Below are 26267 nucleotides of genomic sequence, written 5' to 3'. Positions count from 1 at the left end.
ATTTTTAAAATACAAAAATAAATAAACTTTTAATACGTAACCCTCTCTATGCATCTCCTCCATGAATGGTAGAGCGCTTGCATCCACCTCAGGACTCCAGTTCTCTAATTTGATCACACATGTATCATAAGATTATTCCCAACTGATACTAATTAATACAAATAAATCCTTTTGTTTTCCTATTAATAATTTTGATACAATTTTTTCATATCAAACTTAATTTTAATATCAAATAACACACTGTTGGTTTATACTTTTAAGAACTATTTCTTTTTTTTTTTGGTCTCCTTCCAAATTTTTAAGCTGTGGTTGAAAATATAGTATCGTTTATATTCAAAGTGTTTTTTTATTTAGAAATGTATAAAAATAATATTATTTTATTTATTAAAAATTATTTTTGACATCAATATTTTAAAAAATCTAAAAATATAAAAAATTATTTTTAAAATTTTGATAAAGTACGGTTTGAATCACGTTCCCAAACAAAACCTTAACAAAGGATGAAACAAGTCTCTTTTTTTTTTTTTTTTTTTTTTTTTTACATTTAAAGATGGAGTCTGCATCTAAGTATTATGAGCATAGTTAGAACATGTTAAAGATTATGATAGTGATTATTTTTTTAAAATAATTTTTATTAAAAAAATATATTAAAATAATTATTTTTATTTTTTAAACCAATTTGAAAACATTAAAAAAAAAAAAGATAGAATCCAACAAACCCTTTGTTGTGCTCCTTAATAAATGATGAAACATGTTTTTTTCTACCTTATTTTTTTGACATGGAAAGATGAAGTCTAAATCCAAGTGTTGCGAAAATAGTTATAACATATTATAACAGTAATTGTATTTTAAAATATTTTTTATTTTTAAAATATATTTTTCACATTAGTATAATAATATATATAACAGCTAAAATGACAGCCGCTAAAAAAAATTAAATTTTCTAAAACAATGTTTTCAACAAAATAACAAACATACCCTTAGCACGATAATATATAACAACTGAAATGAGAACCGGGCACCAAGCAAGCAAATCAACCGAGAGATGAGTTGTATTATTTTTAATTGATGAACAAATTAATTTAAATATATTATTAGTTTTTGTTTTTTTTATTTAATATGTTTTCTGTTTCAAGAATTTTAGTGGAATATGTGAGAGTTCTATGATATTTTGGAAGAAAAAAAAAAGGGGGGGGAAACAAGAAAATTTGGAGGATAAAAATAAAAATAGAAATATCTATGAGCCTTTATGTTAACAAAAGAGGGATTAAATTGAAACTTTCGCGGCTTTCATTCGAGTTCAATATTGAGAATTGTTTATCTTAAGGTTTAAATATAAGATAATATAAATTATAGGGACTAAATCAAACTTTACCAGCACACTACAAATAGAGAAGACAGTCATCACAGTACATTCTTCTCTCCAGCTGCAAAAGCTAAACGACCATGGAAACCGCCACCGCGCGCAGCCACAACCCTAAACGTAAACGCGACGCCACCTCTCCTCCTCCACCATACTCCAACGGCGAAATCACTACCGAAGAAATCGACCTCTCTCTCCTCGACGCAATAGAAAAATCCCAATCCTTGTCAAAGTCCCAACCCATAGAAACCCTAGATCCCAAAACCCTAAAAAAACTAATCCTCTCCTTCGAACGCAAATACAAAGAAAACATCGAGTCCCGCCTCAAATACCCTGACCAGCCGGAAAAATTCGCCGATTCCGAAATTGACCTCCATAACGAGCTCCACAAACTCAAAATACTCTCCTCTGCACCGGAACTTTACCCCGATTTAATAAACCTAAACACCATTCCTTCCGTTTTATCCCTATTATCACATGAAAATACCGATATTGCCATCGATGTTATTCAGTTATTACAAGACCTAACCGACGAGGATGTAGTAGAAATGAGCAACGAGAACGAAGAGGAGTCGATGAAGGCCCTGGTTAACACGCTTATCGAGAACAATGTGTTGGAATTGTTAGTGCAGAATTTGCAGAGGTTGTCGGATTCCGATGATCAGGATGAAATGGCGGCGGTTTATAACACGTTGGCGACGGTGGAGAACATGATTGAGGTGGAGCCGAAGGTGGCGGAGATGATTTGTGAGAAAACGAGGGTTTTGAAGTGGTTGTTGGGGAAGTTGAAGGTGAGGGAGTTTGATAGTAATAAGCAGTATGCGGCGGAGATTTTGTCGATTTTGTTGCAGAATAGTGAGGCGAATCAGAAGAAATTGGGGCAAATGAACGGTGTTGATGTGGTTTTGCAGGCGGTTGCGATGTATAAGAGTAAGGACCCGAAGAGTGGGGATGAGGAGGAAATGGTGGAGAATTTGTTTGATTGTCTGTGTTGTTTGTTAATGCCTTTGGAGAACAAGGAGAGGTTTGTGAAGGCAGAGGGAGTGGAGTTGATGATTATTATTATCAAACAGAAGAAATTGGCTTATGGGTCTGCGATTAGAGCGCTTGATTTTGCTATGACTAATTATCCGCCGGCATGTGAGAGGTTTGTTGATGTTTTGGGGCTGAAAACTGCTTTTGCTGCCTTCATGGGTAAGGCAAGTTATTTCCTTCTTTTCCCTGATCTTGTGTTTCCTATTGGTTTCGTTACATTCATTGGTTAGCTGTACTTTTTATGCTAATGTTAATGCTTGAATATGGATATTGAATTTAGTTAATGAAGGATATGAGATTTGTATGACACAATGTAACTGAGGTGGTGTAAATATCGTAGAGTTGGAACAATTTGTGTGATAATTTAGGTCCCTTTTGTTTGATGAAAAGATATTAAAAAGTTCGGAACTCTAGTTAAAATTTGGGATTCTGCAACATTTTATTGTTCGAGTCTTGTTAAATTTTTTTATTTTTTTTTGTGTGGTTGGTTGTGTTAGTGTTGAAGTAGATTATAGATATGAAAGCACTTGTCTGCTGTTTTATTATTTTTCACGATTGAAGTTTTTCTGTTGTGTTTCAGTTTCTGTTGCTTTCTGAGCTTCAAAGATCAAACCTTGGCAGTTGATAAAAACATACATGGAGATTATTTATCTCTTCAAGAAATCATCCCTGCATAGATACCCTGCTTCCTTCTCCCCAGACATGTGTGCTTGCATGGCGTTGTCTATTAGTGTGATAGACAAACATAGGATTTCCTCCCGTCACTGGTTATTCTCAGTTTCTATAGTTTCACCTTCATTTTCATCAATCATGTAGGGATAAGAATGGAGCGTGGGTGTTTATGTCATGTGTCACAGTAGTTGGGAGACCTGTAACATTATTTTCCCACAATTTTTTTATTGTTTTAAGATGTGCAGAAAATGTTGTTTGAGATTTGTGGTTAATCAAGGGGGGTCTCTAGTTTATTGGAGGTGTTCTTGGGAGGTTCTGGAGCGTGAAACATTATAAGATGCTGCAGCTGCACAGGGTACTGTGTTCAAGAACTTTTAATGATCCCTTTCAGGACAATCACTAGCCTAGTTGTCTCAGCTTCTAGTACTTTAAAGGAGACCTGTCAATCAATATTCAATGGGGCAAAAAATGCCCTAAACTTGGCTGTCTTGGTCTCTTTGTGGATTTCAGCTTCTTGGAACTGTCATTAGCCACAATTAGATGGGCTAGAATGCACAAGTTTTCTGATTTTCTTTCTTTTTAATCCCTTTACTTTGTGGAAGATGTCTTGGTTCTCCTTATGTATTTGTGCTCTTCTTCTCTTCGTATAAACATTCATCTTTTGTTGACATAAAGTATAAGCACATCTTTCATTGCATAATGCAACAGAGGTGCAGTGAAATTGTGATTTGATTGTGCCATTAATTTGTCTCCGTAGAAGGTAATTGGACTAACATGTTTTTTTTTGTTACCTTCAATTCTTCAGATTCCCATGAGCAAGAAGAATAAGAAAGAACGATATCAAGAGGAGTTAGAAGAGCGTGTTATTTCCCTAATTGCATCATTATTTGGTAAGTAGTGAAACCGTTTTAAACATTCTGTTCATGGTTGCTAGCAGTCAATACTTAAAGCTTCAAGGACCATTTGGTAACCTATAACAGTAATTGGAGTGGATGCAAATGATGCCCCTTTGCTCTTCCTGGTGTTTGGTTAGCAAACTTAAAAGAAAAAAGAACTGGGAATTGAGATTTTGGCATTTTTTCTTAGTTGATTGATTCAATACAACATTATAATCTTATAATACACATGATTCTATCTATTAATCTGTTGGCTTTCATACATGGTCACTAAGGAGGAGTTGTGGCATTGTCACCTGATGCAAAGTAAATTAATGTCCAAAAAGAGTTCTAAAAGTTCACTTATTGGAGTATTGAGTTTCACTTGGCAAAAGCATATCCGGGCTGAAACCAGTGAATCGAATGGATATTCAGATATCTGTCTACCATCAGATCTGTTATCCCATGGTGTGGTGGGCCAGTTATATGATGGTGGTAGAGATTGGTAGACCCAAATTGGAGTCATGTATGGTGCTCTTCTATTTGTAATATATTTATGCAAACCTTGTTTTCATCATACTGGATTTTATAGCTGTAATATTAAAAGAATTATCTGAAGATCGTACTGGAGTTAAATTGTACACAACTAAATTCACATGAAAAAAATGAATTATACAAAGAATTTTCAGTTGCTGGATATTATGGTACCCCCCGTCAAGAAAACCACAGATGTAATCTATCTTTCCTGGTGTTTCTTTCTTTTCCAGGTGGAATTTTGAGAGGTTCAAGAAGGGAGAGACTGCTAAGTAAATTTGTGGAAAATGAGTGTGAGAAGATAGACCGCCTTATGGAACTTTATATAAGGTAATAACCCACTCGTTTTTTTTGAATTTCTACCCATGGATTTTGAACAGTTGCCCTATTCCTCCACCCTTGTTCCTTTCTACCCTCTTTCTGCTGCAGAGGAGGCAGGGGTGTTGCTGTAAATTCTGTTTCTAATGTCTATATTCAGACTTTAACACCCGATTAATGATGATCTTTACTCAGATATTCAGATAGAGTAAAAGAAGAGACTAAACGAATGGATGAGCTTGAATTGGATGATCTGGAGGTACATCACATTTGCTTTTTTGTTGTCTTGTCCATATTTGACATTGAAACCACTTTGTTTACAATGGGTTGTGTGTTATACAGATGGATGGAGATGAAAGATATAATCGAAAACTAGAATCTGGACTGTACACCCTTCAGGTTAGTTTCTATTCTAGTGGCTTTTGGTCAGAATTGTCTATGAAATTGTTTACTTTGTTGATGAACTTGCACAAGTTGTGGGATATATCATGTAGTTGGTGGTAGGAAGTTATCATTGATTCATGGCTGTAATTTAGATCTTGCTACTGTAATTCAATCAGTAAGTAATTTTTAGTTTGAGGTCTTTTTAATTAGCATTGCTATGGAAAGTTTATATCAAGCACAGATATTGGTCATTTAAAGTAATCTGGAAAAGTTTCTGATAAAAAAGTTATCTGGAAAAGTTTCTGATTGAGAAAACCATTTATCTGAGTTTCAACATGTTTCTGTCTCTGATTTTCAATAGTTTCGTGCTTTCAATATCTCAGCTCTGTTTTTTGTTTTAACCTGCAGTCGATAGCCATTATTCTGGGCCATCTTTGGTGCTCCGAGTAAGTTTCCCATCAACCATAATTTTATCAGCTCATTAGAGGAGCTTTATTTGTAGGTTATATCTTATCTTAACTTTGAATTCTTAAGATGATTTGTGGGTTTTTCTTCAGGCACCCTCGAATGAGAGCAAGGATTGAACTATTATTGAAGCAGCAAAAGCTTACTAAGAGCGATGTTAAGGATATACTTCTGGTACGTGCTTTGTAGCTGCATCTAGATTCTGTCCAGTGACCTGTGTTATTGGTGATGTCCATTCTTATAAAACATAGTCAGTTCTTATCTGTGAAGTGAACTTTTAGCACTGTCTGAAAAGAAATTAACAGTTCAGACTATTAAGAACATATTTTCACATTATAAAAGGGTATGGGTGTAGAATCCATATATGGAATACCAAAATAGTCATAAATAATCACATGGGATATGAAAGAATGAAATATGTAGAAATGGTAGCCTTAAATTACAAATTGTAATTTTCCATCAAATTGCACTGCATAAAAACTTCATTGAACTAGCAAATGCCATAACGTAGCAAGTACCTTTTGTGTGATGCTTCCTTTTATGAATCATATATAGGAATATCATGATAACATTGGTGACCTCGATGGACCTGAAGAGAAGGAGCGAGTGCAAGCAAGAGTTCTGAAATTTATATCAGCCTTCGAACTTTCATAGAGGCCTAGTTTTGTTGATAGGATTGAAGGTTACTGTTGTAAAATGGTCCAGCCCTCACACTTTCTTAGAGGCTTAAGATGTTTTGATAGGGTTGAAGCATACTCTTGTAAAATTTGACTAAGCCGTTTATCAAATGGAGCCCCCATGAAATGGGAAAGTTTAGAAGTGTGGTTATGTGCATTATTATTGTTCAGATGCATCTCTGTAAACTTCTGTATGCTTGTGGTGGCGCATTCCTATGTGGTTATGAGGTTTCCATGCCTTTCTCTGACTTAAAACTGAAATCTCTCTTTTTTTTGCCCTTTTCTTTTCAAGTCTCCCGTGAACGTAATTTGCCATGGTATGGTAGTGGTATGGATCCCGTTTATATGGTAATAACATACTAGGAAAATGAACTCTCTTTGAAGGATAAATGGAATCCTAAAGCATCTGTACTATTGTATCCAAGAGTTTCAAATGTCATAAAAATAGTTTCTTGATGCTAAATCCAAAATTGTAAAAAAGCTGGAAGCAATAAATCTCAAGAAATGATGCTTTACTTTATGACTGCAACTTCAGCCTGAGGCAACTTGCATACGCTGCCAAGGAATCCGCTCGCTTCCTTTCTCTGTAAAATCACAGAAAGGTAAATCATCTAAAGATTTTTCTGGCACACATGATGAAACAAGCCTAAAGCCATGAATAAATCTCAAAATGATAATCAAAATGGGTATTTTATCGGCTTGGGGTGCAATTAAAGTTGTTTGAATTCAATAAATATTTGGAAGAAATTATTGATCATCAAAATCATGCTTAAATATTTGTGGTTTTTGCTGCTGCTGCTTCTGCAAATTCAAGGTTTGATCTTCCAATATTTGTTGATTTTAGGGTTATGGTTGTTGTTAAAATAAAGGAGACTGGAGTCTAGGTCTAGGCTGTGAGAAAAGAGCATCACATGATATTAGTTAACTGTGTCCTGTTGGTATTTTTTTAACCTAAAATTAATTAACAATATATCATCACTATCAAAATTGACAATTCAAGAAAAGTACCAGAGGTTAGATTCTTGGGAAATTGTTTTGTGTCAAAAGTACGATAAATTAATTACAACCGAAGGGAAGAATATTCATAGGGCAATGTCAGCAAAATAAAAAGTACCATAGGATAGATTCTCAACATTTTTGTTTTGTTTGCAGAACAATTAGCCTGGGGTTTATGGATTGGATTGAGAATAGAAACGGTTTAAGTTTTTCAAATGAGCAGCCTGACATAAAATAATTATAAATTTTGATCTGAATGTTAAATAAAACTTAAATTACTACCAAAGGAAAGAATGTTCGTAGGTTTAGACTTGTTACTCGAATTCGTACCTTTCTCCGCGTCGCAAAGTAAGATAAACTAATTACTACCAAAGGAAAGAATATTCATAGGGAAATGTCAGCAAAATAAAGAAAATACAAGCATTTGTGTTGCCTTCACATGAAAGTTAAATAATTTAAGCAATCTTTTAGCTAGAGATGAAGAGGTATTATGCCTCTTTGAAAATAACTTCACTCCCTTCTCCATCATTCTTCCTATCAATCGCTTCTCTCCACTCAAAAAGAAGATGGAAGAATTTGCTGCGAAATCCCTTTTAGGGAAGTTAGGCTCTTCTGCAATTAAAGAACTTTATCTGGCATGGGGACTTAAAGCTGAACTTGCAAGTCTTGAAGAGAAATTGTTAGCCATCAATGCAGTTTTGATGGATGCCGAGAAGAAACAGTCCCAGAATGAGAAGATTCGGTTCTGGCTTCAGATGCTCCGAGAATTCATGTATGATGAAGAGGACGCACTGGATTGATTTAAGTGTGAAGATTTGAGGAGGCAAGTGGTGAAAACTACAGGGAGCAGTAGCAGAAAGCTAAGCCGCTTCTTTTCAAGTTCTAACAAGCTTGCATTGCGTTTTAAAATGGGTCATAAAATATAGGACCTCAACGACAGGCTAGCCAAGATTGAATCTCTGAAGTCTCTGCTTGGCCTCACCGAGCAGACAAGTGATCATAGTTCTGTCTTGCCTGAGGAAATATCAGAGATGAAACAATCCTTTGAGAGCTTTTTCGGTCTTATTGGAAGAGACAGGGACAAGGAATGCATCATCAACCTCTTAGGAGAACCTTTCAAGGTTGATGAAGCTCATCCCTTTGCCATTCCAATAGTCGGAATGGCTGGTTTGGGGAAGACTGCTCTTGCCAAATCGGTGTATGACGATGGAAGTGTGGATGCCTTTTTTGAGCTGAAGATGCAGGCATGTGTTTCAGATGGATTTGCTCTCAAACAAGTGATGCAAAAGATGATCAACTCTGCAACTGGGGAAAGATGTAACGACTTGGAAGAGGTTGAACTAAAAGCAAAACTAGAAATGGTAGGAAAGACTTGCTTATTTTAGATGATGTTTGGAACGAAGACTCCCAGAAGTGTCTCTTGCTGAAGCCTATATTATCAAAAGGTGCACTTGGAAGTAAGATCATAGTAACCACCAGAAGTAAACGTGTTGCACAGATTATGGGTTCTGCTGGTGCACAAGAGTCAAGTCTTCTTGATCAAAAGGATTGTCTGACTTTGTTTTACAAGTGTGCATTTAAGGAAAGGCAGAAGGAGCAACATCCAAATTTGGTAGAAATTGGGAAAGAAATAGTGGGAAAATGCAAGCAAATTCCTCTGGCAGTAATCAACTTGGAACTCAACTTTATGGTATAACTGATGAAAGGGAGTGGAAATTGGTAAGAGATAGTGAGACCTGGGAAGAGAAGGAAGATGGTATTTTACCTGCTTTAAAAATAAGCTATCAACGACTCTAAAATCACTTAAAAAGATGCTTTCTTTATTTATCGATCTTTCCAAAAGATTATAAGTTCACGGATCCGTATTGGTGCAGTTTTGGATGGCACAAGGACTGGTTCATCAATCATCACATCCAAGTGAAAACTTGGAAGATGTTGGGATTCGCTATGTGCGTGAGTTGATCTCAAAATGTTTCTTCCAAGATGTTAACGATTTGCTTTTTGTACTTAGCTTTAAAATGCATGATTTAGTGCATGATCTTGCATCATCATTGGTTCAAAATGAATGTTCAATCCTACGCTCAAATAACCACCAAGTTTTCAAAACTACCAGACATTTATCAGTTGTTGACTCTTAATTTTTTTTTCCAAGCTCTTCCTAAGTTCCCAAATGAGATAGAGCGTGTGAGAACGCTTGTTTTTGTAACCAGTCTAGAGGAACCTAGTTGCAGAACAGACTTCGAGAAATGTTTGTCAGGATTTAAGCATTTGCGGTCGCTGGAACTAATGGATGTCTGTGAATTTCTGCCGGATAAGATTGGCTCCCTGAAAGAGTTGAGATATCTGAATTTGGTTGAGAATACAAAGCTGAAAAGATTCCCAAAATCTATTTTCAAGTTACAAAATTTACAGGCTCTGATTCTAAGTGATGGATTCGAAGAGCTGCCAAAAGATGTGAGGTGCTTGATCAGCCTTAGATTGTTATTTCTAATCACCAAGCAGAAGCGGTTGCCAGAAGGTGGAGTTGGGTGCTTGGAGAGTCTTCAAATTTTATTGATTGCTAGCTGTGAAAATCCTGAATATTTGTGTGAAGATATGCAAGGTCTTAAAAGTCTTCAGAAATTGTGCATTGAAGGGTGTAAAAACTTGATCTTTTTGCCACAAAGTATGAAATACCTAACTGCACTTGAGTATTTGAGTATTATGGTATGTGAAAAGCTTGATCTGATGACAATAGACGAAGAGCAAGAGGAGGGATTTAAGCCACTTAACCTTCAGACTCTATGTTTTATAACATTACCAGCAACGCGAGCATTACCAAAACAGTTTCTTCAAGGATCTGCAGGCTCCTTACAAACATTTGCAATATAAGACTGTCCAAACATCATAGAATTGCCAGAGTGCACCGGCAATCTGAAGGAACTTCAAAAGCTTGTGATCAGGATGTGTCCAAGTCTGGGCGAAAGGTGCCAAAGGGAAACAGGAGAAGATTGGCCCAAGATTGCTCATGTCCCTCATATTGATGTTGACTATGTAAACATTTAAAAAACATCTTAATAGGTTCTTCTTTCGCTACACGTTGTGTCATTTTTCTCCCCATGTGTTGTTTAATAAGTATGCGATGCTTGTGTTTTGGAGCTGTAGATTCAATGGAAAACCAGCTTTACCAGAGCAAGAAGAGCGAGCTGGTATGATATTGCTTTCTCATTAATAGTTAATTGATTCATCCAGTAAGATAATAAGATTTTTTTGAACTTGCCATTAGTGTTAAATTCTTTGTTTGTATAATCTCAGTGTCTTGTCGGCTCAGATCTTCTACAACAGTGAGCTCCTTGCGGTCATTGGCTTGAAGCTGGATGTTTCTGTCTTGTTTAGATCCTCGAGCCTTGATTTTCTTAGCTGCCTGTTTGCGGCTGGTTATCTGGTTACTTTCTTGCAGCTATTGTGCTTATTGTTATACACATATTGGAGTATGATTTGCCTTCCTCACTGTTCATTGAATTGTTATATATAACAATGATTTTTTTCCTTTTTTCTAATTTTATCCTCTTGGGTTTATATTGAATTTCTAACCCTTCAATTAATAGTAATAATAATAAAATTAAACATAAATTCTTTAGTTCATATCTTTCCAGTAAAATCAAAAGTAGAATTCTTGATTATTCAAACATTAATTGAGTCATATGTATTGACATTAATTGATGCTATTCCTCATCTAGGAAGACGGTGGAAGGCTAGTTATGTCCACCGAGCGGCGTTACACACGCCTCCTGAATGATGTAGATACCATCCACGCGTTGGGACGAGTCTAGCACGCTCTAATAGCTTTAAGCATTAAAAAATTTAAAAATGTTAAAATATTCCCTATGACTCTGATAATTACACAAAATACCTATATAAAAGTATGAAAATATCTCCAAATACTAATCTTATATTTTGCTATTCTAAAGTTAAAAATATAACTGCACTATATATTAAAATTTAAAAATTCCAAAATATCCTATTCCAGCACCACAATAATTTTTTTGACTATGAGACAGATATATATTTTAACGGTTAAAAAACTTATAATGCAAAGTCAAGAATTTGACTTTAAAGTTAAAAGAATACTTTTACCTTGAAAGAAAAAGTTAAAGATATCAACACCCCTAACTGAGAGAGGCTTAATTTTTTTTTTACAAAAGAGCACAAATATAATTTTACCGAATCTCAAGATATATTTTACTACAGTAAAACATTTTTGCCATTTTTTAGGTAGTAATAATACACACACCTGTTGCTGGTGAAGTTATTGGCATGGCTGGAGTTGCTTTTGCTATACATCCAGGAGTTATAGTGACTCATTTTGAGTTATATTATATCTGAATTCTGTGCTGTCAGAGATTTTTTTTATTATTATTATTTTGAGAGTAACAAGGATTTCATGGGTAGGAAGACAGAATCATCAAAGATATTAACAGTACAAATCACTGCTGGTAAAATTTATTAATGAAGAAAACAAACATTAATCATTGTATCACAGGCTACACAATGCCAGTCTTGTAAAACTAAAATGAATAAAAAAAAGAACTGCAAGAAGCTTTGATCAGAGGAGCCACCATGCAAGCTTCCCAGAAGTGATCAGAAAAGAGATGAGAACGACTTAGGCATCGCAAGGCAGCAAAAAGTGCTGCAAATGTCTCAGAGCATCATCCATGCTTAGGTACCTCCAATGTTTTGTATTCATGATGGCCAAACTCAACTTTCCTCTCTTGAACTTGCCGTCATCCTCTATACCCTCCTCCTCATCAGTACAATTCTCACTGCAAAATCCCAACTTTAACTCAGCAACAAGGCTGCTTGCGGTGACCATGTTTGAGCAACACCCCGGCAATGGAAGCTCCTTGGAAAACAAGTCTTCTGCCTCCGGAACAAGGCTGGCCTTTCCACTACAAGATTCCATCATATTAAATACAGCTTTCCAACCTCTCAACACAACGTTCCATGTCACTTTTATCTCCCGTATCGCTTCTTTTTTCAGTGAAGACTCAAGATCTACGTCGACAGGCGACAGCGAACTTGAATATCCCATTAGGATCTACCTGGAGTTCATCGCATGGTTTCGATAGGGTGAATAAAGTGGAAGACTCTCCGGTCCTTGCATTGATGACGAAGAGGAGGTCATTTAGGGGCAGGTGGGGTTTTATTGGCCTTTGAAGCTGGAGCTTGGAGGCTGCCGTGGAGGCAATACCGTAAAGGCGGTGGCAAGAGACAGCTGGGTCTACGTGTTTGAGGTTGTAGACAGAAGGGTAGTGAGCAGAGCATATCGGCCGCCAAATATCCTCAGAGGAGAATGACTCCAGCCATGATTTGGACACACAAGAAGCAGTAGCAAGGGATTTAGGGTCTAGATACTGAGCCACCAGAAAAAGAAGCTCCCAAGATGGCGATGGCGATGGCGAATAGGATACTAGTTTATTCTTGAAGAGTTTGAGTCTTTTGACAGAAACATGATCCATATTTTCTTGACTAGAAGAGCGTTTGAGCTTCGTGAGAGACATGGAGAGATGGCTTAATTTGGTTTCTCCTAATTATTCTAACGATCAATTCTTGGAAGGCTAAAGAATGGAGTGGATTTCAACCCTGGAGGTGCTTAATTATATAGGCTGCTAATCTATTCTATTGATCAGTAAGCCGATGGGATTCCTGTTCCATCTTGGATATCCTAATCCGGATTAGTTAGGGTTAATCCTATTCCGGTGGTAAAAGTTTTTTTTAAGAAAAATCTCGTTAACCCAATAATTTTAATTCACTAATGAATTAACTTATTTGATTACCTAAATTTAATTATTATTAAAATATATTAAAATTAAAATTTGATTTAAATTAAGTTAGATTAGGTTTAATAATCAAGTTGAAGAATAATATTTTTTTTTCTCTTGATGGTACTCATGTTATTTATTTAGAATCTGTTTAATATTATAATAATAATTATTTTTTAAATTATTTTTTGTTTTAAAATATATTAAAATAATATATATTTTTTATTTTTTAAAATTTATTTTTTAATATTATCAAATTAAAATGATAAAAAATATAAAAAAATAATTAAAAACAAAAATCGACCTATTTTTTTTCCGCAAAAACAAACAAACGGTGCCTTGACTATCCTTTGTACGACAGCGTTTTTAGTGATAGTGATCAAAAGAAACCCCAATTCTCTTTCTTCTTTCTCAACGGTCACTTCACTTCTCTCGTATTTTATCTTTGATTTCTTTGTAAATAATAATAATTTTTTAATTATTAAAAATTTCAGGAAAAAACCTGTTCGTGTGTTTCACTCAGCAGCAATTACCGAAAGATACGATGTTTTCACTCTTCAGACAGCTGATGGCGTCAATGTTCTTCTCCAAGGTTATATTAACAGGACACTCACTGTTGAAAATGGGTTTTCCTCTCAGGTTTTTTTTTCCTTATTTTATTTCGTGTTTATTAATATTATTTGTTTTTCGACATCATATCGTACTTTAAGTTAGGTTAAAGTTCATGTTGCAACAGGTCTTTCGGCATTTCTGTTTCGGCTTTCCTCCTGATTGGGAAGAATGTGGAACCAAGTTTCTGAATAGTAACTGTGAAAGCGTGGCAGAGCCTCCGGTGTCTCAAAATGAATGCCGGCCTATTTTCTTATCATTGCCAGTAGATGATGGTGTTAATAATTTGAAGAATGATGACTCAAAGAATCTTTCACCACTATCAAGTTGTCGTGTAAATGATGTAAGTTGGGTGAAAGATAGCGTGGTGGTACCAGCAAAACCTTCTGGTCACCATGTGGATGTGGCACTATCTTCGGAAAAGATAGGCAGCAAGAAAAGCAAAACCAGGTCCTTTGGAAAGTTGATGGCTAAAAGGTCAAGTAGTTTAGAAAGAATCAGCATCAAGAATGATGCATCGGGGGAATGCTCAGCACTCACGGATTATAATGCGGGCAATATCACTAAATCAAACTATGACCAGACACGGTCTGTTAGAACTTCAGGTGGGGTACTGGCTGTATCCTTAGAAGTGAGCCCGAGTTTAAAGAAAAAGAAAAGGGAAAATGAGGGAAACAAGGATGGACTGAAGAGTGGAAGTGATTTCTCAATGCCATCTTTGCCTCAAGGCCCTCAGGTTATGCTAAGATGCACTGAAAATAATACTACACAAGGGCCGTCTCTTTCTAGATCTCCGACTCGGGGAGATTCTGATATTTTAAATCAATCTGAAAAATGTCTCGTGGAAAACTCTCTGTTTTCCAGCATGCGGTCAGGTGCGGAAGCCAATATCATTAGTCCATCCATGGAAGAAACAGAGACATTGGATGCTAATCTCATTGATTCTGGACATAGGAAAAGCACTGCCTCTGTGACAAATCTGAAAAATTTACCGATACAGAAATCGGTCTCTGGACATTCAGTGAGGTACAAAGCCAAAAGGTTGGTATCAGTTGAAGGTAAACCGAAGAGAAATTCAGGCACAACTCTTGATATAGCAGAGGCAATGTTGACAGCTTCAAGAAAGATGAATACACTGTCAGGAAATTCAAAAAGTAAAGAGAAGAAAGAAACAATAGCTGTTGAGAAAGGAGGTTTGTCCATGAAGCAAGGAGAAGGAAAGTTATTTTTGATGCCGATGTAAGCTATTCTGATTTTTTTCATGGTAATTTAGTTTTTTTCCTTTTCAAATGTGCAAATCCTCCGTTATCTCATCTTTGATTCCCACTTCATATTTCTCCTCTTTAGCTCATCTAAAATAAAAACATTGACATTGAATTAATGCCTGAAACTAGAAAGGAAAAATATCTTCATTAACTTTTACAACCCTTTTGCAACATAATTAGACTTAGCATAGGTTGACATAGTTAAACAAATATATAGCTATGCAACAAGTAGGGAGCACTTCATTCTTCAGTCAGACAGCTGCAACTTCCATTCAAGAGCTTGTAGAGCAACCTGAGGAGTCAAATTGCCATCTTAATTTTTGTTTTCACACATTAGAGCAGGAGAGATTATTCTAAAAATATTTTAACAGGATTACTAAAGATGTTCTTACCACATTAATTATTACTTGGCCTTCACCACCTAGGTTTTGATCCCCTTGTTCCACTGCTAAATCCATCTTTCTTAGACCTCCAGGGCTGTCTGATACTCATGAATATCATACAAGAATTGGTGATTCGAAGAATACTACTGATAGAGTGGTAGGTCGAAGCTAAGACAACATAAAATTTGACCTTTCTATTGTGAAACAAATTATTCAGAGTTTTAGTATTGCATACCTACTAGTTGTTGCTGGTGCTTCTGATTCATCCCTGATAACAAGTGAAGCTAATGGTTGTGACAGCAGTTGTGCAGGATCGGTTTCAGGATTACTACTCTCGAGACCAGCACCGGAACTTATTGACCATCTCATTGGAACAACCAAATCCCTGCCAATTTATAAATGACAAAGTATCCATAAACATCCATTTCAATGCACAGAAGGAGGGAGGAGAGAGGTCACAGGTTTGAGACCTGCCCTTATTCCTCAAAACAGGAAAAAGAACACGCATGTTTAACATTGGCTTCCTAATGCTGAAGCCAACTCAAGCTACTGCTGCTGTACAACTCCCACTCTATAATATCTGGAGAAGGAAAATAGAAAGATGCATACCCTTCTGTGCATTTGTGTCTGCAGCGGTTCATCTTATTCTCTGTATAATTTCCAATGACAGCATCGAGGCTCCTTGCTAGTTCCGGTGAATCACGTAATGATAAAACATCCCAAACCTTAAGAATTTGAGTGTCGTTTTTGTTTTCCTTGATTATATCCACTGTCCAAATGAGACTGAGCCGGTCATTGACTCTGTAATTTTCTAACAGTTCAGAAGAAGTTCCGTGTAGGACAATGATGTTTCTCTCTTCAGGAGATTGACGCCAGCCACTTGAAAGCTTTGCCAACAAAGAAATCACTTCCTGACGAGCCTCATTTCCCACTTTCATAATAGATTTCCGAAAGTTTTCACTGAAGCAAAACTTCAATGGAAAAGAGGTTGATGTGAGAAGTCCACTGAGTAGCATTCAGCTTCAGACATAAGAGTAAGAATTAAGAAAATTGTGCAGCAAGAAAAATCAGCATACATACCTTCCATCTTGCATTTCTGAACAGTAGAAAATTGACATTCAACAAATCATCAAGTTGGTCCAACTCTAACAAGGCATCCATTATTGCCTTGGACAAGCTTTTATCCTCATCAGCATTGTAGAAACACCCTCGTTCCTTCGCGTCGGTAACCAATTTCTTCCAAATAGAGCCACTGTTGACAAGAGTTGCTCCATTTCCCAGTATCCAGAGGCAGTACCTTAATTAGACATAGCATCGCAAAATTTTATTCAAAATCACCAATACACATGTACTTACACATGAACCTGCCTGTACTTGCTCGAACTATTGTCTAACTTAATGTGTTTGGAAAAAAATACCGTGCACGGGTCAGCGCAACATTTGCCCTTTGGCGATTGGAAAGAAAACCCACTGATCCACTTGCATTGCATCTGACTGTAGAGATAATGATAACATCCTCCTCGCTGCCTTGAAATCCATCGACAGACCGGACATTTACAGCAAATTTAGTAAATGCACTGTAAGTATTTCCAATTTTTTGTTGGATTGCATGCACTTGAGCCTTGTATGGTGATATTACTCCTATGCTCATCGTCTTTCTTGCCCTTATAAATTCTGCAAAAGAAAGAAAAGAAAAGCTTTAGCTTTCAAACTTGCAAATCAAAAGTAAAACCAATAGCAATATCATATATTACAGACAACATTTATTAAATAACAAAAAATCTAATAGCTTCTGATATGACTCAAATGCATACCTTCAAAAAGGCTTGCAACAATTGCTGAAACTACAGCAACCTCGACCAAATTTTTCTTGCTGCGGCCGTCATTGAATTGCTCTTTCCCATTTGCTACATTAATAAATGAGTAAGGGCCATACATATTGCCTTGAAGGAATTGTTTCTGATAGTTTCTTTCTTTGACATTTGAAGCATCCTGAATTAGCATATCATAGAACTCTTTATTTGGGAATAAGCTTATAGATGGGTGCATCCTATACTGCGTATTCAGAAGGTGTTTCTCGTGTTCCAGTATTACCAATCTCTCAAACAAACTCCTCCCGAATTCAGCTTCCTCGGAAATCTGATGAAGGTGTGTGACAGAAACATTAGAACTTATGAATAACCTAGTAAATGGGTCGCGAGAAAGATAAAATTTATCACCTTGCTTTGAACCATGGCAGGAAGTTGGCGCTCGTCACCTATAAGAATGGCATGGCGAAGACCAGAAAGTTGCAATGGAATAGTCGATTCACATTCTTTAAGCTGGGCAGCTTCATCAATAACCAACAATTTTATCGGTGTCACTCCTTCTGTGTGCAACTTGGCAGAGCTTGAAGCCGTACAGAAAACCAGACACGCATTTCCCAAGCAAAAGTTTCTGGCTGCTTTACTTTCAACTTCAAAAATATTGGGAACTTCAAATTCTCGAGGAAGTGAATTCAGTGTCTGAATACAATGGTTTCTCATAAAGGACAACCGGGAAAATTGACCAGCGCTGCTTCCTACAATTTCAAAATCGTTGAGGACTTGTTTTAAACCTTCATCTCCAACACTAACACTATACAACAAGGGTTTGAGGCAGCTGAGTGAATCAACAGCTCTGGTCATGCTCTTCACCACTTCTAATGAAATGATAGATGTTGGCAAGTGCGTAAATAAACCTGAAACTAAAAAACCCAACTTCGCACTAAGGAATTTGAAACTATCCTTTAAGAATTCCTCGAAAGAGAGAATAGCTTCCTTATTTACCTTTCCATCTTTATATTCCTTTTCCTCACACTTAGTAGGATTCTCTTGATGAGAAAAAACCTTTTGTTTTTGTTTTTCCTTTTTCTTGTTATCTTTCAAGGTCTGAAGAAGAACTTTTTTCAAGATTTCCCTGCTGTTCCTGCCCTTTCTGTTTTGATCATTGACCACTTCATCTTTCTCTTTGTTGTTGTTTATCTCTTCAATTTCAAGCATTTCATCATACTGATCCTCTCTCTCTCCCTCCCCATTTTTTTTCTCCTTATTTTCCAAGTACCGGCGGTACTGATGCTCAGGATCTGCAAGCAAATTTATCAATGAGTCCACAGTGTGCTTCCACCCAGTCGACGGGTTAAAGCAATATTCAAGTACTTCGACACGATGGTCAAGAAATATATCTTCAAGATCATCTTTCTCGGAGATCTTCATTCGCTTTCCGTTCCCAAAGAGAACTATATCTCCAAGTCCATAAGTTTTATATTCAAGAGAGTCTGTAACTTGCCTAACTTGCCTTAGGAGTCTTGATGTTACTTCCAACACAGCAATATTGGTTGGAGCACATGTAAGGGTTCTGCACTTCAACTTAAGTAGAGAGAACAATAATAAACCAACCATCTTTGTTTTTCCCGTCCCCGGAGGGCCCCAAATTAGTTTCACAGTATTTTGATGTCGGCATTCACTCAGACCAATGCAGCTTACAATTGCATCTTGCTGTGAGAAATTTAAATTGGAAGAGCTGATTATGGTTTCTTCCATACCAGAAAGTGTAGCATTTCTATTCACTTCAGATAAGCAGTGAGAGCAATGTTGGCCATCCTGCAGGAGCAGACACAACATCCGTCAGCTTGGCAAGTGAATGGTTAGAATATAGCTAAAATTTCCACATATCTGGAAAAATTAAATGAACCACTCTTCTTACAGCTGAGCTAGTATGAAGCACATTCTGGATAATTTTCATGTTCCCTCCTTCCAGATCTGAGTTCAATGATCTCCATATACGAATATTTGTCATCATGTTCACTAGGTAAACAACAAAGACATTAGCTGTTATGTTCTTTCGCCATCCTTTTCCAGCAATGACAGTCTCCTTTTTATTTTCCCTCTCTTGTAATTCAAATTGAATGGGTTTGGATGTGAGAATTGACAAAATGTCATATTTATCGTTATCATCTTTCGCTAAAGATAGTCCATGAACATATGCAAGAAGATAGTTAAACCCAGGCCTGTTCAAATCATCAATGTCTTTAGGTCTTACATCTGTCAAAGCTAGGAGATCTCCAACCCCAGGCTCATATATTCCTTCCCCGTTCACATTGTTTCTCAGTTTTTCAAACCAGATCTTATAAAACAGGTCTTTCGGAGGCTTATTCTCTTTAGCTATTCCCAGTGAAAAGATTTCTCTTTTAGGTGCTTGGGAGACCATTGTCATGTTTGAGCATAAGTCAGCACGAGTTTCCTCGATTAGTGCGGGAATGAATGACTTCATGTAATGTGTTGTTGACATGAACGTCTCTGGTATCTTCTTCACCTGTTGATGAACAATAATTAGTGCCATAGACATCAAATGCAAGAAAAGGGAGAGGGAAAAAAAAGAGCATATTCACAGGAACAAGAAATAATCGAGCATTCTTGCAATTGTACATAATTGTCAACTATTCTCAAGTCATTTCTCAAAATTATAAAAGATACAAGAAGTAAATGTAATATCCAAACTTTTGGTCTAAATCCAAGCCTAAGTATGCTGAAACTCAACCTAAGTTAACCTAGATATATAAGTAAAAGTTGCAAGAGAATTACGTTCTCTCTTCTAAATCTTGTGGTCACTGTGACCCTAGCTCTCCTCATCATACTAAAAATTTCAGTTTTTAATCTTGAGTTTTGGATTTAAGAAAAATGAAAGTAGCAAGTAAGTAATTCTCTTTCATGTTACTTTTAATTATGATTTGTTTATGGAAGGATTAAAAGAGAGAGAGAGAGAGAGATTAGGGTTTAGAAGGATTAGAAGTTTATGTTGTTAAGATTGATTTATGATTATTAAGGGTTTAATGTTAGGTATGTGATTAATTAGTATGTTGTTAAAAATAAGGGCTTGTGAGTTGATTTGTTTAAATTAATTTTTATGAGTTAAGAAATTTATTTTAACCTTGCTGGAAAATATGGACAGAATGGTCTTGAGGTTGGAGATGACCAAATTTTATTTTGGTCATTGATTTATGAAAATTTCAGTTTAGTCTCTAAACTTTGGAAAATTTACAATTTGACCCCTAAATGTATTTTGAGATTCTGGACAGTGTTATTATGAGATTAATGATGATGAATCTCAGTTTGATAATTGATTTGGAATATTTTCAGTTTGGTTCCTCAATTTTAGGAATTTACATTTTAGTCCCTCAACTTTATAAAAATTACAATTCGATCCCTGGTTCGTTCTAGACAGAATTGAGGATGGTTTATGAGTGAAATTTCAGTATGGTTATGTATTTATAATTTGGTCCAGTTTTGGTAAAATTATGTTTTGGTCCTTGTTTTGGATAATTTTCGTTTTAGTCTCTAAATCTAGAAAACTAAACCTGGTTTTCTTTTATGCATTGGAATCTTTTATTTGTGTTGCTTTGAGTTGTTTTTTAGTATATTTCGTATATTTATTGTAGGTTCTCCTAACGATTCTCAATATGTTTTTCATGTCTTTCATCTGATATTTTTTTTAGTTCTATATTTTCCGGGTGAGTGGGATAATCTTTAATATGCATATAATATATATAAATATGTATGTTGATTATACGATGAGCACAACCAGTTAATTTCTTCAATATATATATATTGTTTTTTTTCTAAGTACTCATTTATTCTTGAATTTGCACTCACAATCTATCGAACTAAATTCTATTGATATGATATACGTTTCTTTGATGGTTTTGTGAATATCTATTATACCTTGATATAGGACTTGTCAGTAACTCTATGATAACATAAAGTAGTTAGCCTATGTGCACATAATATTTTGTATACCTAACTGGTGAGAGATGCGTCAGCCTATGACGACTAATCATCCCACAGTGGTCACCTTTGGGTGTCATCTGGTCACCTTCGGGTGTTATCTAATCTCTGACATGTATTCCACAACTTTATGATAATATGTATATGTATATCAAGATAAATCGACTTGCAAATTATTAATATCTAAAATATATATTAAATGTTATTCTCTCATTGAGTTGGTTGAACTCGCCCCTCATTCTTAATATTATTTCAGGTTCTTAGTTTCTATAAGCAGGTGAACTTTGTTGAGTGTTCCTACTTCTTCAGTTTTAGTCGACATGCCTTACTTATTTTGCGAGGCTTTCTTTTTAATTTTGATTCGATATCTTAGACACTCCACTATTACCTTATTTTAATTAAGTTTGGATTTTGACAATCTAATGAGTATTATAACTTATTGTTTTTATTTTAATTACTGATGAGGAGTTTTGAACTATTTTTTAGTTTCATCAGTTTTGAATAATATAATATTTCTGAAGATTATATAATGCTGTGTATTTTTTTTAATGAATTATTCTTTTGAAATGTCTGTTCTAAGGTTTAGCATAGATAAGATGTCCTTTCGACACCGTTCCTGTGTTGCCGGTCATGGATCCGGAATTCGGGTCGAGACATAATCACTGCTATAAATGAACGTCAGAGACAATATGTTATGCCTTACTAACCAAAAGATGCTTAGCGTATTGATCCCAAGTTAGATATCCTTGTTGCAGCAAAATCATAAGGTCATAAAAGGAGAAGTCTCTAAATGATCTCACTTTAATCAAGTTGCTAAATTTAATCAGGAAAAATAAAGCTTAAGCAGGCTTTCCTCCCCGCTAAACAACCAAAAAAACAGACCATATAAAAATTAAAAATCTGAAGTGCATCATACACATAAACATGAGCACAATGGCATGCATGCAAACCTGGTTTCTGTAAAGATCTTTGTTGAGTACATCCCCGATAGACCAAGAGAACACCAAATCTACCAAGCTTCTACCAGCAACTAATTCTTCTTCAGTTTTCTCCATCGTTTCACCTCTATCTAGTAAGAGTCTGTAAAATCAGTTGACGAAGCCGATAGTAAGGAAACAAAATAAACAGCTCTTGAACTTACAAAGAAACAATGAAAAAATGAGGCAGGTTCCTGAAGACTGAGACGGAAAGAACACACTGACTACAAGTCAATCAAAAGTAAATTAAAGCGAGCAATGTATCGAGAGTCTTAGTCCCTATGGAAACTACAGTCTCTTTGTTTTCTTGTTCATTGTTTTACCCCTGTAGATATAGAGCAAGCATTGCTTTTTTTTCAAGCGTTTTAAAGCAAAACTAAACATCAATTAAAGTTAGGGAAAGCATATGAAAAAAGAGAGGAATCAAAAGAGGAAGCTTTCATACGAGGAGGCCGAAGGACTTTTCCTGGTTATAAAGCAGATAGACTCCATATTCCTACGTATTCTCCTTTACTGTGACATTACCGATTCACAAGTGTTGATTATTGAGTAGAGGAAAGGACTCAAATGCATTCGTACATGCAATACGATGATGCTTTACATTTCTGCCCCTTGCTCTTTCCTCGAGTTCAGATCATCTTGTCGTCGACTTGTCGCCGTCGTCGACCACTTTCATCCCTCTAACATGGATACGAATTAGATAAAGTTAGCAGAAACGTCTTTCCTAAAACACCCTTGTTCGTGACAAAGCCACTATTGATCGTTAATGACGTGTCCTCCCTTTTAGACTCTCTACCTGCCTCGCCTCTCTGCTTTCTCTTGTTCCATATTCTCCTTCTCAATAAATTTCTGCAAAAACAACTTTTTTTTACCCTTTCAACAACATCTTCTCCTTTCCAGGAATTAGTACTGAGGGTATCTGTTCTGCACATTGTTCTTTTCAGCCCAACAGTATATGTGTCACATACGCTACATCTCCGAACATACATTTTATAAAACATATATATAAAACTTCAAAATTTCTCATCATTAAATAAAAACAAAACAAAACTTCATAATACTTATTATATTAAATAAAATTCAATGTTTGAAATAAAAATCCAAATTTAAATTAAAAACAACGTAATACTAAAGCGTCTAATAATCGAATAAAAAAGAATTAAGAAGAAAAGTCTAGCGAAAACAAGCATAGTATATCAACAAATGAAATGGCAGAAACTCTCAATTAAATGTTAACCTGCTAATAGAAATTAAGAATCTAAAAATAATATTAGAATGAAAAGATGAGTTCAATCAACTCAGTAATGGAATAACATTTAATATGCATTATAAATATTTTCAAGTTATATGCCATAAATTGTGATATAATAAAAGTACAAGAACTAAAATAGATATACACACACATATTAAGCATAATAGTAATGTTGTAGTGGTATACATGTCTGATATCAGACTGAGTTATAAGATCAAATAACAGATGAAACCCTAAGGTTTCAATAACAAACGAAGTTTACAACTCTAATAACTGTGGAGGATAAGTCGCCGCATGTTAATGTCTTTCACCAACTAGGTATACAGATTGCTATAACCAATAACATATATACATATTCAATCAACAAAATTTGAATACAAATTAATTCAAGAAATTAACTAATGAAAACTTGGAAAATAAATCAACATATATAGACATCCAAGAATATTATTTGTAATCATTATATAGTCAACATCAACATACATAAATTATTTGTATTAAATGGAAGAATTTGCAACCGACATTGCGAAATACCTTTTAGGGAAGTTAGGCTCTTCTGCAATTAAAGAACTTTATCTGGCATGGGGACTTAAAGCTGAACTTGCAAGTCTTGAAGAGAAATTGTTAGCCATCAATGCAGTTTTGATGGATGCCGAGAAGAAACAGTCTCGGAATGAGAAGATTCGGTTCTGGCTTCAGATGCTCCGAGAATTCATGTATGATGAAGAGGACGCACTGGATGGATTTGAGTGTGAAGATTTGAGGAGGCAAGTGGTGAAAACTACAGGGAGCAGTAGCAGAAAGCTACGCCGCTTCTTTTCAAGTTCTAACAAGCTTGCATTCCGTTTTAAAACGGGTCGTAAAATAAAGGACCTCAACGACAAGCTAGCCGAGATTGAATCTCTGAAGTCTCTGCTTAGCCTCACCGAGCAGACTAGTGATCATAGTTCTGTCTTGCCTGAGGAAATATCAGAGATGAAACAATCCTTTGATAGCTTTTCCGGTCTTATTGGAAGAGACAAAGACAAGGAATGCATCATCAACCTCTTAGTAGAACCTTTCAAGGTTGATGAAGCTCATCCCTTTGTCATTCCAATAGTTGGAATGGGTTAGTTTGGGGGAGACTGCTCTTGCCAAATCGGTGTATGACGATGGAAGTGAGGATGCCTTTTTTGAGCTGAAGATGCAGGCATGTGTTTCAGATGGATTTGCTCTCAAACAAGTGATGCAAAAGATGATCAAATCTGCAACTGGGGAAAGATGTAACGACTTGGAAGAGATTGAACTAAAAGCAAAACTAGAAGCGATTTTAAATGGTAGGAAAGACTTGCTTATTTTAGATGATGTTTGGAACGAAGACTCCCAGAAGTGGCTCTTGCTGAAGCCTATATTATCAAAAGGTGCACTTGGAAGTAAGATCATAGTAACCACCAGAAGTAAACGTGTTGCACAGATTATGGGTTCTGCTGGCGCGCACGAGTTAAGTCTTCTTGATCAAAAGGATTGTCTGTCTTTGTTTTACAAGTGTGCATTTATGGAAAGGCAGAAGGAGCAACATCCAAATTTGGTAGAAATTGGGAAAGAAATAGTGGGAAAATGCAAGCAAATTCCTCTGGCAGTAATCAACTTGGGAACTCAACTTTATGGTATAACTGATGAAAGGGAGTGTAAATTGGTAAGAGATAGTGAGACCTGGGAAGAGAAGGAAGATGGTATTTTACCTGCTTTAAAAATAAGCTATCAACGACTCTAAAATCACTTGAAAAGATGCTTTCTTTATTGATCGATCTTTCCAAAAGATTATAAGTTCACGGATCCGTATTGGTGCAGTTTTGGATGGCACAAGGACTGGTTCATCAATCATCACATCCAAGTGAAAACTTGGAAGATGTTGGGATTCGCTATGTGCGTGAGTTGATCTCAAAATGTTTCTTCCAAGATGTTAACGATTTGCTTTTTGTACTTAGCTTTAAAATGCATGATTTAGTGCATGATCTTGCATCATCATTGGTTCAAAATGAATGTTCAATCCTACGCTCAAATAACCACCAAGTTTTCAAAACTACCAGACATTTATCAGTTGTTGACTCTTAATTTTTTTTTCCAAGCTCTTCCTAAGTTCCCAAATGAGATAGAGCGTGTGAGAACGCTTGTTTTTGTAACCAGTCTAGAGGAACCTAGTTGCAGAACAGACTTCGAGAAATGTTTGTCAGGATTTAAGCATTTGCGGTCGCTGGAACTAATGGATGTCTGTGAATTTCTGCCGGATAAGATTGGCTCCCTGAAAGAGTTGAGATATCTGAATTTGGTTGAGAATACAAAGCTGAAAAGATTCCCAAAATCTATTTTCAAGTTACAAAATTTACAGGCTCTGATTCTAGGTGATGGATTCGAAGAGCTGCCAAAAGATGTGAGGTGCTTGATCAGCCTTAGATTGTTATTTCTAATCACCAAGCAGAAGCGGTTGCCAGAAGGTGGAGTTGGGTGCTTGGAGAGTCTTCAAATTTTATTGATTTCTAGCTGTGAAAATCCTGAATATTTGTGTGAAGATATGCAAGGTCTTAAAAGTCTTCAGAAATTGTGCATTGAAGGGTGTAAAAACTTGATCTTTTTGCCACGAAGTATGAAATACCTAACTGCACTTGAGTATTTGAGTATTATGGTATGTGAAAAGCTTGATCTGATGACAATAGACGAAGAGCAAGAGGAGGGATTTAAGCCACTTAACCTTCAGACTCTATGTTTTATAACATTACCAGCAACGCGAGCATTACCAAAACAGTTTCTTCAAGGATCTGCAGGCTCCTTACAAACATTTGCAATATAAGACTGTCCAAACATCATAGAATTGCCAGAGTGC

At 35.9% G+C, this 26267-nt stretch overlaps 6 protein-coding genes across 7 annotated transcripts; 4 read left to right on the top strand and 2 right to left on the bottom strand.

Annotated features, from left to right (window-relative positions):
• The first annotated feature begins 1403 nt into the window (after positions 1–1403).
• Positions 1404–6465, top strand: LOC133699524 (uncharacterized). The gene is made up of 8 exons (XM_062122804.1): positions 1404–2562; positions 3876–3960; positions 4713–4809; positions 4993–5056; positions 5140–5196; positions 5590–5627; positions 5739–5820; positions 6202–6465. The coding sequence occupies exons 1-8, from the start codon at positions 1447–1449 to the stop codon at positions 6298–6300; spliced, it is 1638 nt and encodes a 545-aa protein (XP_061978788.1). The 5' UTR covers positions 1404–1446; the 3' UTR covers positions 6301–6465.
• A 1420-nt stretch (positions 6466–7885) lies between these two features.
• Positions 7886–11131, top strand: LOC133700119 (putative disease resistance protein RGA4). The gene is made up of 9 exons (XM_062123676.1): positions 7886–8107; positions 8246–8680; positions 8818–9009; positions 9194–9272; positions 9472–9921; positions 10210–10352; positions 10464–10507; positions 10614–10743; positions 11039–11131. Exons 1-9 carry the CDS (start codon positions 7886–7888, stop codon positions 11129–11131), a joined length of 1788 nt encoding a protein of 595 aa, XP_061979660.1.
• An 830-nt stretch (positions 11132–11961) lies between these two features.
• On the bottom strand, positions 11962–12817 carry LOC133700118 (probable F-box protein At5g04010). Its single transcript, XM_062123675.1, has 2 exons — positions 12378–12817; positions 11962–12247 (listed from the first exon to the last, which is right to left on the bottom strand). Exons 1-2 carry the CDS (start codon positions 12815–12817, stop codon positions 11962–11964), a joined length of 726 nt encoding a protein of 241 aa, XP_061979659.1.
• Positions 12818–13618: 801 nt separating this feature from the next.
• LOC133698285 (uncharacterized) lies at positions 13619–16112 on the top strand. Its single transcript, XM_062121162.1, has 3 exons — positions 13619–13759; positions 13835–14968; positions 15689–16112. The coding sequence occupies exons 1-3, from the start codon at positions 13665–13667 to the stop codon at positions 15735–15737; spliced, it is 1278 nt and encodes a 425-aa protein (XP_061977146.1). The 5' UTR covers positions 13619–13664; the 3' UTR covers positions 15738–16112.
• On the bottom strand, positions 15083–22496 carry LOC133698283 (uncharacterized). Of its 2 annotated transcripts, XM_062121160.1 has the most exons (11): positions 22320–22496; positions 22129–22247; positions 19101–19709; positions 17597–18997; positions 17192–17516; positions 16796–17051; positions 16458–16674; positions 15987–16348; positions 15613–15762; positions 15387–15475; positions 15083–15286 (listed from the first exon to the last, which is right to left on the bottom strand). In XM_062121160.1, exons 2-10 carry the CDS (start codon positions 22231–22233, stop codon positions 15409–15411), a joined length of 3492 nt encoding a protein of 1163 aa, XP_061977144.1. In that variant the 5' UTR covers positions 22234–22247; positions 22320–22496; the 3' UTR covers positions 15083–15286; positions 15387–15408. The 2 variants fall into 2 exon arrangements, with proteins under 2 accessions (XP_061977144.1, XP_061977143.1); XM_062121159.1 differs by having other exon boundaries at positions 22129–22496.
• A 2094-nt stretch (positions 22497–24590) lies between these two features.
• On the top strand, positions 24591–25411 carry LOC133698309 (putative disease resistance protein RGA3). The gene has a single exon (XM_062121189.1). It carries the CDS (start codon positions 24591–24593, stop codon positions 25158–25160), a length of 570 nt encoding a protein of 189 aa, XP_061977173.1. The 3' UTR covers positions 25161–25411.
• Positions 25412–26267: the final 856 nt, after the last annotated feature.

Source organism: Populus nigra, chromosome 7, assembly GCF_951802175.1.
Source record: "Populus nigra chromosome 7, ddPopNigr1.1, whole genome shotgun sequence".
Lineage (NCBI taxonomy): Eukaryota > Viridiplantae > Streptophyta > Magnoliopsida > Malpighiales > Salicaceae > Populus > Populus nigra.
The sequence above is the reverse complement of the archived record's forward strand: the minus strand, read 5'-3'. Positions and strand labels throughout refer to the sequence as shown.

What these genes read in the sequence shown, in the direction of transcription:
- LOC133699524 (XM_062122804.1), top strand. Translation starts at nt 1,447, where the DNA reads ATGGAAACCGCCACCGCGCGCAGCCACAACCCTAAACGTAAACGCGAC. An exon ending in TTGAATTGGATGATCTGGAG is followed by an intron (nt 5,057 to 5,139) that starts GTACATCACATT and finishes TGTGTTATACAG; the next exon opens with ATGGATGGAGATGAAAGATA. An exon ending in CTGGACTGTACACCCTTCAG is followed by an intron (nt 5,197 to 5,589) that starts GTTAGTTTCTAT and finishes TTTAACCTGCAG; the next exon opens with TCGATAGCCATTATTCTGGG.
- LOC133700119 (XM_062123676.1), top strand. Translation starts at nt 7,886, where the DNA reads ATGGAAGAATTTGCTGCGAAATCCCTTTTAGGGAAGTTAGGCTCTTCT. An exon ending in ACTTGGAACTCAACTTTATG is followed by an intron (nt 9,010 to 9,193) that starts GTATAACTGATG and finishes GTATTGGTGCAG; the next exon opens with TTTTGGATGGCACAAGGACT. An exon ending in TTTGTGTGAAGATATGCAAG is followed by an intron (nt 9,922 to 10,209) that starts GTCTTAAAAGTC and finishes CAAACATCATAG; the next exon opens with AATTGCCAGAGTGCACCGGC.
- LOC133700118 (XM_062123675.1), bottom strand. Translation starts at nt 12,817, where the DNA reads ATGGATCATGTTTCTGTCAAAAGACTCAAACTCTTCAAGAATAAACTA. An exon ending in GATCCTAATGGGATATTCAA is followed by an intron (nt 12,248 to 12,377) that starts GTTCGCTGTCGC and finishes GGAATCTTGTAG; the next exon opens with TGGAAAGGCCAGCCTTGTTC.
- LOC133698285 (XM_062121162.1), top strand. Translation starts at nt 13,665, where the DNA reads ATGTTTTCACTCTTCAGACAGCTGATGGCGTCAATGTTCTTCTCCAAG. An exon ending in AAAATGGGTTTTCCTCTCAG is followed by an intron (nt 13,760 to 13,834) that starts GTTTTTTTTTCC and finishes ACTTTAAGTTAG; the next exon opens with GTTAAAGTTCATGTTGCAAC. An exon ending in AAGTTATTTTTGATGCCGAT is followed by an intron (nt 14,969 to 15,688) that starts GTAAGCTATTCT and finishes GCAGTTGTGCAG; the next exon opens with GATCGGTTTCAGGATTACTA.
- LOC133698283 (XM_062121159.1), bottom strand. Translation starts at nt 22,233, where the DNA reads ATGGAGAAAACTGAAGAAGAATTAGTTGCTGGTAGAAGCTTGGTAGAT. An exon ending in TGCTTCATACTAGCTCAGCT is followed by an intron (nt 18,998 to 19,100) that starts GTAAGAAGAGTG and finishes CTGCTCCTGCAG; the next exon opens with GATGGCCAACATTGCTCTCA. An exon ending in TGTTGCAAGCCTTTTTGAAG is followed by an intron (nt 17,052 to 17,191) that starts GTATGCATTTGA and finishes TTTCTTTTGCAG; the next exon opens with AATTTATAAGGGCAAGAAAG.
- LOC133698309 (XM_062121189.1), top strand. Translation starts at nt 24,591, where the DNA reads ATGCAGGCATGTGTTTCAGATGGATTTGCTCTCAAACAAGTGATGCAA.